The following is an 11,848-nucleotide window of genomic DNA, read 5'->3' on the forward strand; positions in this document are numbered from 1 at the left end:
GCACCCCTCTGCCGTGGCGCTGGGGGGCCCCGCTCTGGCCGCCCCCTGACAGGAGTCCCCGGTCCCGCAGAGGGTGCCGAGCCCCACGGGAGTCTCGGCAGCGCTGGCCTGGGACCAGTCCTCAGCCTGGGGGAGTCGGATTAACCAATGCTTTGGACTTGTTTTCAGCTATTATGGTCAATATATTAAAGGTATTTATTTAAGAAAGTGCCTATCCTGCCAATCTTTCCCCATGAGCTCTATTTTGAACACACCCTATAATTACTGATATTACCCTGGCAAATTTTCCCCATGAAGTTTTCTCCACTAAGAGCCATGACCGTACTTGTCTGTCTCTCCACATTATAATTATCACCAGGCAATATTTATAACTATACTATTATTATTTATGATATTTTATGCCCTACGAAAACCTATATGACATATGCTCAAACTTCAGCATCTGAGACATTCAGACTTCAGCTGGGACGTTCCCTTCGGTTTGTCTACTTGCTCTTCTTACATTTGCACTAAGAGGTTAGTTGGAGTATTTATCGCAAACACGGGAGTCCCGTCAGCGTGGAACCTGCAGGACGGGGGTTAGACTCCAGCTCAACATGCCTAAACCTCCCATTGCGATCTCTCTCACACTTCTTTTTCCGCCCGTTGGTGCGCATTTCAGGACTTCTGATGGTTCAGGCTAGAACTGTATATCATAGATTCTTGCTGAGGCGAGATAATTAACTAAAGGAGTGCTTAATTATTCCAGATGGACAATGGAGCATAGCACATTTATGCCTCATGCAAAACATAAACAGAACAGAATGAACAACACATGTTTGCCAATCATGGTCTAGACTTGAAATTTGGCACTGCAATACTTACAAACAAATGTAAATGTTTTATTCTCACACTTCAAAAAAAAAAAATTAAATAAAACTCTGTCTCGTAAGCACCTTTAGTTTTAATTATTTAAGATCAATACTAACCTAAATGCCTCTGTCCCTAACATGCATCTCCTCTCCAGGGTCGCAGACCTTCCTTATTATGAAATCACTGGCTTTCTCCACAAATATTACTGCGAACCAGTTTCCTCAGTATCATATGCATAAGGGCTATAAACTAATGAGCAGATCTAGGTTATGTAGAAAAAGTGTAGAAAGGAAACAAATGTTGAACGTCACATTTACATTAACTTCTCACAGTTCAAATGGCAATTTATCCACAACATAGTATGAATCATGCAGTAAGAAAAGGGAGGAATCTCCAGTTTCTTTGATTTATTTGTCATATGGTCGACTGATGTCAGTATCAGTGGCTTTAAAAAAAAAAAAAGTTTAAACATCCAAAAGAAAGGAAGAGAGGAAGGAGGAAAAGGTCTAGCTTTCCGCAAAATCCATTTCCTTTACAACGATGAGCTCAAACCAAACCAAAGGCTGCTGACGAGCAGGGTCTTCTGTTCCTTCCGTGCTTGTCTCGTGGTCTGGTGCAAGCTGAGAATCAAGGGGACGGGACTGGTGGATGCGTTTTGTTTCTATATATATGTATGTATGTAGGTCGGTATTAATATATATACACATACATACACATATATGCACACAGATACAGTCTTCCTAAAAATACTCTTTGCAGTCCAGAGGCAGCAGGAGTCACTGTGAAGGAAGAGCTGGGCAACATATGGCTGTAGAGTCTGCACTGGAAAAAGTCACTGGCTAAATATACGCCGGCTGTTTGTTTTCTTTTATTTTCATGAGGCGAAATACGAGCTCTGCATAGAGTACAGCCTGTCAATGGGGTTTCCTACTCTAGCCTGCATGGAGTTAACTTCGGAAGAGGCAAGAAAACAGTCGCTCAAGCTAGTTAAAGAGGTATCACTGTCGATATCATGAAAAATGGAGTCGTTTCCTGCAAATGAAACGTACACGTTAAGCTGGATTCTGTGCGGCCAGAGGAGGACACAGTACACACGGATGCTCACGTGCTGCAGCAAAGGGAACGCTCCTGGGTTGCTCGTTACACGTTAAGGTAGTTTCGTTCTAAGGGTCTGACTTACAAAGAGGAAGGCGAGCAACCAACTGCCGAGTGCAGCTGGCAGCAGTGCCGCTCACACCGGCCAGGGTTTAATCTGTGCTTCGGTCAGCAGCATTAAAGAGTCCTGGCTGATGGGAGGAGAAGGTCCCGGCCTCCCGCGAGCTGGGATCCGGCACTCGCAGGGGCACCGGGGCCGCCGAGGAAGGTGGGACCAGACACCGAGTGCCCGCGACAGGGGAAGGCGGTCTGAAAGCCGTGACCAGTAACAGTCTTCACTTACACACAGGGTACAAGACAGATCTACGTACGTGATGGGACCCAGGAGGAGACTCAGCTTCCCCCACCTTAGGTGAGCTACAGTTGGAAACATGCTTTCGTTTCAGAAAATTCACCTTTTGGAGCTGGTTTGGAACAGCACCTTTTATTTCCCTTAGCAACTTTCAGCTTACTTTGACTCTTAGGTACCAGGAAAAGCTCTACCTTAGGTTCTGTGAGCACTAAGAAAGTGTTAGTCCGGCTCTTTTTCCTCACGCACTCATTTGAAAGGGCTTTGTGCCATCGCCTGCACCCGTTTTGGAGCACAGAACCTGCCTCCGAAGGAGTTTTGCTTAGAAAGCCAAGCAAATTGTTAGTAACAAAATCACAAGCCATCTAATGCTCACCGGCACTTCAGACGCCCTCAGCTCCTTACAGGATTTACTGAATTGCCTGGTGTGCACCGTGAGCTTGTCTCAGTGGGAAAAGTAATAACCAGACCCAAAGCAGAATTCTCGCTGGCCTGCGCGGCCGTGCGGATGGAGGTGATGTGCACGAGGAGCTCTACGGTGAAGTGTGCCTGGTCTGACGTGACAGGCCCTCGTGGGCTACAGCAAGGCCAATACTCACAGTCTGAGAAATCCTCTTAAATTTTATTTAAATGCCACACCGCAATTATCCAGAATCAATTATTAAGCATTTAATGCTTGTGATGCGTTTGGTGTATCTATTGACCTGATGGTGTGTGGTCAGGAAATGGTGAAAGCAAACCATCACCCTGATTTTGGGCAGAGAATAAAATTATGCAGGAGAAATGTTATGTGGTGACACATCTCTTAATAGCTCAAGAACTGTTCTTTAGCAAATCCATGCATCCAATCTGAGGGATCTTACAGGAGTCCTCATTAATTTTGGAATGAATAGATTACTTCACTGAAGGCACTTTTTCCCCAAATCTTCTAAGAAAAAGGAAGAACTTGTGAGGGAGCTAGAATTTGGTGCTGTTTATTTTTCAGTGTCTTGGATAGCAGTTTAAAAAAGAGGACCTGGAGAGGTGATATTGCTTGGTTTATCATTTATCAGAATTATACTGTGAAATAGTTCTGAAGGGTGTCCAGAGCCTGGGGTGGGCTCTCTTCTACCCCCTTATGTGTACAAGAAAACACACACACAAAACTGACCAGTACAAGTTCCCTAGTACAAATCCCAGAAAAAATATTATAAAAACAAGTAAGTCTACTGAACCTGGGGTGTGTGAACAGCGTGAGAACCCTGCTATTCCTGATGCGGCAGAATGACGCGTGCCTTACCATAAGGGTTCATGTGGTCGCCTGGCATTTGTGGAGGGGTAAGACCCTGCTGAAATGGGTCTGTGCCATAACTGCTTTGATCCATTGCTACAATCTGCTGCTGCGGTGGTGCCAGTGGTGTGTAAGATGTCATCATCCCTTCCATTCGGTTGGACATCACTTCTGCAAAGCAAACAGGAGGGCACAGTCACTGCGGAGGAGCAGAGAGGAGCAGAGAGCAGCACCGGTGGCGATCCCGAGCCCCGGCGCAGAGCGAGCGCGGTATCGGGGTGCCCTGTCACTCAGGAGCCTTCCACGCCTTGCCTAAGTTGAAAGACTTGTAATTTCTGACTATCCCATCTCTGCAGCTCCCGGGTGCTGGGCTCTATCGTCCCACAGCCTGTCCTGTGCGAGACGTGGCCCTACTACCCTCGCACTTCTGCTGGTACCAGCCTTTCTGGCCCTGTGTAAAGAGGAGGATTTGCGGCCGCAAGGCCTCGGGAGCTGGAGAACCCCAGGAGCACCTGGGGAGCAGCAGGGCCAGCCCTGGTGCCCCTGTGCAGCGCCCGGGAGCAGTGGGTGCTCGTGCCTCGGCGGTGGCAGCGATGCCGGTGCCCTGGCACGGAGCCCGCGGGCACCCAGCTGAGCGCGGCCCCTCTTTCAGGGGCAAACCACCGGAGGATCTCCCCAGGGGGAGCCTCCCGGAGATTCCCTCCAGGGAAAGCGCCTCTGCACGGCACATTTCTTCTAGAAAGAAGGTGACAGCTTCTGTGTGGGTCTGGCCCAGGGTCAGTTCTGGGGTGCCCCAGGGGGCCGCTCCGACACAGCACCTCTGTTTCCCCTGGCGGCAGGCGCACGCCATGATGCCCGCACGTCAGCCATCGGGGGGAACGGCACTGCAAGAAACCTCGCAGACTCTTTTCCCCCTGCTTTGCCTTCATCATAAATCCCCTACCTTGCCCTAGTCGCTGCGAGTTTTGCTGCTCCTGCTGCTGCTGATGCCTTCGTGCTAGTTTTTTCATCTGCATAAAAGAGGAAGAACAGAACAATCTCATGGTGGCGAATGCAACGATTTTGTTTCCTTACAAAACTCTCTGCCAACATCGAATCAATTAATACAGACCATTTATATCGATGCACACACCACTGTGGGTTCAGTTTCATCTCTAAGCTTAACCATTTCAGGTTGCAGTTCATATCTGCTTGCAAAATTTACTCCTAAGCTCACGTTGCTTTGAGCACACGAACGTAACGTCTGTCTGGACGTTGCCTTTCTTGTAGGGATGGAAACAGCAGCGCATGCAAAATACGCACAGTTCAGGCCCGGGGATCCCTGTGGTCTGTGCTGCATTTAGGGGAGGGGACATCTGTGTCGGAAGACAATTTGCATTTTTCTTCTGAGAACCTGAAGAATAACCTACCTTTGCTCTTTGGTTTTGAAACCAGACCTGGACAACTCGCACACTCAGTCCCGTTTCAGCTGCTAGTGTTTCTCTGACCTACAGGAGGAAATGTTGAATGATGTAATTTTTTATATTTAAAAATCCCAAAACCTTAATCAGTTATGTTAGGAGGAATAGGCCTGTTCTTACAGTAAAAACTGCACGTACAGAATTACTTTAAAAATTCCTCATATTTTTGCATTGTATATTCAAGTTCTGTCCTTCATGTCGCAACCAGTTTCATAAATACAAATAGTCTGAGCTGTGTAAAATGGCACTAAGTTGTTTCATGATTTTAATTTTACCAATAAAACAGTTCTGTGCAAAAAGATACAAAATTGTCTGTAAACAATTTTCATATTGTTGAGGTACAATTTCATACTTTAAAATGGCAAAAAGGCACATTGCACTGTCCCAAAAGATAGACTTTGTACGTCAGCAGGACAATGTCATTTTTTGTAAAGTGACAGCTTCCAGGATGCAACTCCATTCCTTCCCAACCAAACTTAGAAGGAAGCAGTTACCTGGGCTGCTTTTCGCGAAGATTTGGTTTTCACCAGTGAATCAGTACATCATACCCTTCCCTAGCTGCTACAAGACCGACAGCAGGGTTAAGCTTCACAAAAAAGCAAGACTGGAAGGACAAGTAGTGGGACCAAAGCTGAGCACCCGCCTCACCGGACGGCGACTCCCTCTGCGGCGGGAAGCAGAAGGGCAAAAGCCACTTGTTCACCTGGGCCCTGATAGCCAAGGCCTATTTTGTGTTTTATAAGAACCGAATAGTGATGTTCAGCAGGAATCAGTCACGGAGCTGCTCTGCACGCTGGGGGTGAACATCCAGATGTAATGCGAACTGGTTGGTCCTAAGCTGCCAGCGGCGCCTGGGTGAGCGCTGCCGTGCCCGGCCCGGCCGCTGCCTTCACCCCCAGGCACCTGCTGCGTCCCGGCCAGGGGCAGAGGCTCCCTGGAGCTGTGGCCTGAGCCTGTCCCCCGTGGCCTGGTGTCAGAGCTGACTTCATGTCCCTGGTGAAGCACCTACCTTCCTACAGGGCTTGGAGGACACTTCAAAGGACGCTTTGAACGCTCGTCTCTGCTGCGTAGTGAGGATTGTCCTCGGTCGTTTAGGTCTTCTTGGGTCCTTCCCATCATCGCTTCCTTTTCCTTGGGTGACTTGTCCTTTGGTGGGCTTAACATCTCCATCTTCATCATCACTTTTAACTGGTGAAAAACAAACAGGATATAAAATATTACTTTTACACCAAGATCACAGGGTGTTTGAGAACTGCTCTTCAGCTGACAAACGAGTCAACAGGTTCAACTCTCATCCCACGTTTACCACAATACCTAAAGCGGGCAGGAAGACACTATGTTGGATTTGTGTGCACGCCCTGAATCAAACGCCACAACAGCATAAAAATGTGTTTAATCCTTCAGTGAGGCCACGGGACTGATCAGGGGACGGAAATTCAGAACATGCTTCAATATTTCCAGGAATTGGCACAGAGAGACTTTGTGCCCTTCCGGCACCACATGGCCCCTCTGTGCTCACCGGCTGCAGCCGGACGGACAGACTCCCACCTCTCCCTCCGCAGCAGAGCCCCTTGTGCCCCTGAGGCACCAGCTGCAGGCAGGTGCCGCTGCCCGCGCCGCTATGGCAGCGAAACAGAGCAAACGCAAAAATGCCTCTGAGTCTGTTCAGCTGAATACAGTGCAGATTCCAGTCATTGCTCTGGGTATTCTGAAGCTCTAGAGACAATATTAAATATAATCTGTGCCACCTCATTTCTGTATCCCACAGAAAACATCAATATTCTTTCTCTGTGTATCACCAAGTGTCTGTATGCGCACACACAAATTTCTCTTTCCTGGTAAGCACATATGAGTATAAACATGCTTGTGCAGACCGGCTAGATTGTTTGTATTTTCTATAGTTAAATTCTGAATATTCGTACAATCTGGTGATATTCCGTGTTAGTATATTCTGCTGGGAAGTCTCAGTGGCAAAGGTTGAAGAGTAAGTACAAATTTTGTTGTGAAAGACAACTTTTCAACTCAGCATATTTTATTTCATCAGACTACGGATTTTTTTTTTTTTTCCAGAAAACATTAATACACTATTATAGGGACTTCAAGATGAAGAAACACACTGCAATTTTTATATACCCAAAGATTACGTTTGGGGAATTAACAAATTAGACTTTAATTCATTTTAGGGCCTGATTATTATGCACCTAGCAATCTAATCACCTTTTACTTTAATAAGCATCTTTTGCCTAATGATTAAAGAGAAGTTCACTCATTTTAATAACCATGACATTATTAACTTTCCAGCATGCCATTTCTAAGGAAAGGTTTGTGAGGATTAATATTGCTCATTGGAGAGTTACTTTTGTGTCCAGTGGATAAATATTTGATTGGAGAAGGACACACTCTCAGCCAGGGCTACGTGAAATCGTTTGCTCTCATGCAGGCACCTGGGAGATGGGCATTTTCCATGTGTTAGACAACGGGAGACAAAACATCCCATTTCATTTGTCAACTCGTTTTTCAGGTTTGGGTTTGGCTAACAGAGAATAATAAGGAAAAAAAAAGCATCTCCAGGAGTAAGAAACTTGTGCCAAGGGGAACAGAAATGGAAGAAGCCACGGCTGGTTTGTGCCACGGTGGTCCCAGGACAGAAAACCCGGGGGGGTCTCTGGCGCTGAGGGGAGCCCACCCGCGGCAGAGTGGGTCTCAGAGGCACCCGCTGGGCAGCGGGGAAGGAGGAGCCCAGCGCCCAGTGCCGGGGCAGCCCCACAGCCCCTTCGCACGGGGGCTTTGCCGGGGCGCAGGCGGGTGGGCGGCGGGATGCCGAAGCTGCCGATGAGGATGACACGTTGAAGGGCAAGCAGGGAGCTCGCGTGCCTCGGGCTAACCCACAGAGCCCAAACCCTGCGACGAGGAGATTTACAGCGCCAGGCGCTCCAGGTCCTGCACGTGCAGCCTGGCAGTAACCGACACTGCTCAAGGAAAGGGCCTGGTCCCGCATGTCTGCCGCGTCAGCAGTGACCTCTGCCTGCAGCACTCCCGACAGGAAAATAGAAACTTCAGCAATGTGCAGAACATGGCTCTCGGATTAGAGAGCAAGGGTAATTACTGCTCTGGAATAATGCATTTTCCCCTAAACCAGAGGCAAACATTCATGTCATTTGTACAGTTAATGGAATGGTAATTGTTGACTTTCTTAGACATTTTCTTGGGAAACAAGCGCGCACTTATGATGTCTGGCAGCAATCGATGCACACTGTCTCTCGCCCTGGGATCAGCCAGGGCACGCTGGCAGTGGGAGGTTTCCAGCCTCTGAGGCTGGGGAAGGGGCATCTCGCCTCTCCTGGAACTGCCTGTGAGTCCGAACACCAGCTCTCACTGGAACCACCAGGAGAGCCCCTGGGCTCCTGCGCGTGTGTGAACTCTCTGTGCTGTGCAGGACTGTGTTCCCGGCCTGGGCGGACCGCAAGCGGGTTTTGCTCACTCTCTTTTAAACCCTTCCCTAGGAAATGGGTGGAGAAAAGGAAGCATCTTTCTCCACCACCGTGAAGAACTTGGGGAAGACACCCATTGGGGAAGACACCCATCAGCTGCTATCAGGCGTGAGGGCTCCCCTGTCTTACTTAGGAGGCGGCAAAACCTCCGCATGGCAACGGCCTTAACTCCTGGGCCGAGCGGTGCAGAGTCTGGCAGTCGCAGTGTTCGAAGCCAGGTGCCTCTGCAGAGGGGGTCAGGCTGCGGGTAGTGGCAGTGCCTTTCAGTGAGACACGGAGACTGTTGTCCCTTGGTCCTGAACAGTCTGCAGTCGTCAGGAGCGGCGCAGGGCCTCTGGGGCACTCCTGGAGATCCCTACCAGTCAAACCCTGAGCGCCTCACTCCTCTACTACACGAAGCATCAAAACCAGAGTGCAGGTACCTGGGGTCCCCACGCCGGTGCCTCCTGGGCTGACAGCAGAGCCGGCTGGGGACAGCGGTGACCAGGAACCGGAGCCGGGAGAGCCCGGCTGCCGGGGGGCCGGGATGGCAGCCCGGAGAGCCAAGCACTGCAGCTGGCTTGAACGCATCCAGAGACAGACTCCACTAAACTCCCCATTCGAGTTACTGCTTCTTATTTTAATTTTTGTGTGAGCCCCCTGCCTGCCCTGACGGGAGTGGAGAGGCCAGCAGGACAAACGGACGCTACCCCAGCTTCCTGCAGGGCCACACCATTGCTGCGCAGACCCACCGCTCGCCTCCCGTCAGATCCTCCTCGGTACTTCTGTGTTGTACTCGCAGCTTTTCTTAAAGTTACCACTTGTGACTGGCAGAGGGAATACTCTTAAAAATCATATGACTGCTCTGCCCGTTCTCCTAGCGCGGTGCTGAAAGTGCACGTGCAGAAGATCCCCTGAAAAACGTGAAGTGGGTGAATGAACGCCTGTGGAAAACAGCACAGGCTGAACGAGGCCTCAGGTGGCTGAGGTCAGTCTGATTCACATTTTGCCATCTTGCAGAAAAATACTTTGATGAAAACAAAAGAGATTTTGTCCTTTACTAAGCAGCAGGTTAAGGAAGGGAGTCAAGCCAGGGAGAACCGACGGCAAGTAGGGATATTTTAGCTGTGCCTGCTATTTTGCATGGGCGGCATGTGCACCTAAGTGAAGTGGATGTGAAAATGGATTTGCTTTTCTGTAAGAAACCTCACAAACACTTGTGGCTTTTCCAGTCAGAGCAGGTGTGGGAAAGCTCACCTGAGTCTGAGTCGTCTGGGCTGACCGAGCTCAACAAGTCTTTCTCTTTTTCATAGTCACTTTTGCAGAGCAACTGCCCTTCCTTAAGAACAAATTCATCCCCTTTCCTCAGCTGTCGCTCGCAAACGCAGCAGCAGAAGCAGCTTAAGTGGTAAACACACTCCAGGGCTCTCATCACGAACTCTGTTGGGGCGATCTTTTCCATGCAGCCACTGCACTTAGCAGCAAAGAGCCTGTAAGAAAGAGAGGCAGCAACGTCAAAGGGAATGTCAGATCGTACCCTGCACGGATTTAAATACAGCAAATTCCTGAACTACAGATCAGCTTGGCTCATGCTTTTGCACACTACCAGGCATCCTCCGTCTTGGAAACATCACAGGCATGCAATTTATTCAAATGTCAATCCCTTTGGTCTAGAGATTCCCAAATCACCTTTGCTGGATAAAAAAAAATACTAAGATTTGTCCTTATCTCACTGTTTTGTTCCTCTTCAAAATGAGAAACAAAAAGGAGCTCTCAGAGTTTGGATAACTTGTTCAAAACCAAATTTATTTTAATTCACCTTTCAGAGGAAGGGCCAGTTCACGCTTTGTTTCATACAGGCTCTCCGGTTTCAGCACTTAAGCCCTATTCTGAATAGATTTCGTGACTTTCCATCTTTGGTATTGTCTGTCTCTGAGGAGGCTGACACACGAACACAGAAACGAGCATGAAACTTGGTGCTATCGCGGAGAAGACGACGCGCACACACGCAATCGCACACATGCAATCGATAAAGAGAGGAGTGAAATAACACGGCTTTTCTTTGGCTGTTGAGTTATTCCAGAACAACCTGTCTCTGAAGGGAGTACTGTGCATTTTAAATGGTGTGAAACATCCTTTGGCAGAGATAGGAAGTGATACAATCTGCTAAATTACCACTATAATCACAGGCTCTAGAATATACACTGTATTCCAGACCAGTTCTTATTAAACCTTTATAACCCCCCTCTTCCATCCATCATTAATTTTCTAAGATAAAGTTAGAACGATTTAGATTAATTTTATTTTGCTTTTCTAATGGCAACTGGGAATCTCTCTAAGTGAGCTTTTAGGAAGAGGCTGCTTCAAATAAAGATGAATGGCTAAGTTACGTCCCCGTATCACACAGCGGGCTCGGTGATTTGAAATTCAGTGTCTTTTCTGGCAATACATCACAGTGCAAGGTGCATTAGCATTTACATTTCGGCAGTGACATTAACACAACTGCACCCTTGTGTTCACAGGAAAACAAAGGAGATTCCACCTTTTAGGATGGGGTATGCTGATTTATTTATTTTTTTTAATCCTCAGAATTATCATCTTTTTTTATAAAAGGCGATGATCTTCAATTTTAGAAGGCGCAGGCTGTGGCAGTGACAGATTCCCCCAAAGCCTCCATTTTGTCTGAGCTGAGTTCAGCAAAATGGCAGTCACCACCTCCTCAGAGCGATGGAGCCACAGGACGGGAGGAGGGAGAAGAAAATGTAAATACATTTGCATACAGCAACCAAAGGAAGGCTGAGTGCCCGAGAACTTGTGGGTTTTCCCCACATTATCTCTGGATCTAACAGGAGAGATCTAGGGTATTAACCTCGGTGGCACCTTTGCACCACCACAGCCACAGGGTGACAGCCACGCCAGGTGGACTCGGGGGCTCTTTTTTGGGCACGTGAAGAATTAAATCTCCTGAAGGGGAACCGATGCCACGCAGGACCCACGGGCACCGCCAGTGAAGACTCTTACTCTGTACAGGCTGTTGGGTTTGTCCGCGGGGGTTTTCTTGCAGCTAGCAAATTCCTAAGCAGGAAATATTTTTATCTATGCACCATAACATATCCGAAAGGATCAAAACACAAAGGGAAAAAAAAAAAAAAAGCAAACAGATTTTAAGCACTTTAAAAAGTTGTTTCTATTTAGCTGCTTAAACCTATTTGACTCAGCTTAATTAAGCTCGTCTCCTTTGTCTGACGGCTGTCCTTGGACGGGGCACGCAGACCTGGTGGGAAGGCGCCGGCTCCCCTGGGCGGCACCAGCCATCGGCTCCAGGGGACGGACGGACGGACAGACGGGCGGG

The 11,848-nt window shown here is 48.4% G+C and overlaps 1 protein-coding gene across 2 annotated transcripts in view; it reads right to left on the reverse strand.

Moving 5' to 3' along the window:
• Nucleotides 1-6: 6 nt before the first annotated feature.
• LMX1B (LIM homeobox transcription factor 1 beta) overlaps nucleotides 7-11,848 on the reverse strand; it is an 88,285-nt gene continuing 76,443 nt past the window's right edge. For both annotated transcript variants that reach the window (XM_026860618.1, XM_026860620.1), the window contains exons 2-7: nucleotides 9,754-9,986; nucleotides 6,036-6,214; nucleotides 4,976-5,053; nucleotides 4,510-4,576; nucleotides 3,576-3,737; nucleotides 7-1,884 (exon numbers count right to left, since the gene is read on the reverse strand). In XM_026860618.1, coding sequence (XP_026716419.1) covers nucleotides 1,727-1,884; nucleotides 3,576-3,737; nucleotides 4,510-4,576; nucleotides 4,976-5,053; nucleotides 6,036-6,214; nucleotides 9,754-9,958 — 849 coding nt within the window. In that variant the 5' untranslated portion in view covers nucleotides 9,959-9,986 and the 3' untranslated portion in view covers nucleotides 7-1,726. The remainder of the gene's footprint in view (nucleotides 1,885-3,575; nucleotides 3,738-4,509; nucleotides 4,577-4,975; nucleotides 5,054-6,035; nucleotides 6,215-9,753; nucleotides 9,987-11,848) is intronic.

The sequence above is a fragment of the Athene cunicularia genome (assembly GCF_003259725.1).
Source record: "Athene cunicularia isolate RWA chromosome 17 unlocalized genomic scaffold, athCun1 chr17_part1, whole genome shotgun sequence".
NCBI lineage: Eukaryota > Metazoa > Chordata > Aves > Strigiformes > Strigidae > Athene > Athene cunicularia.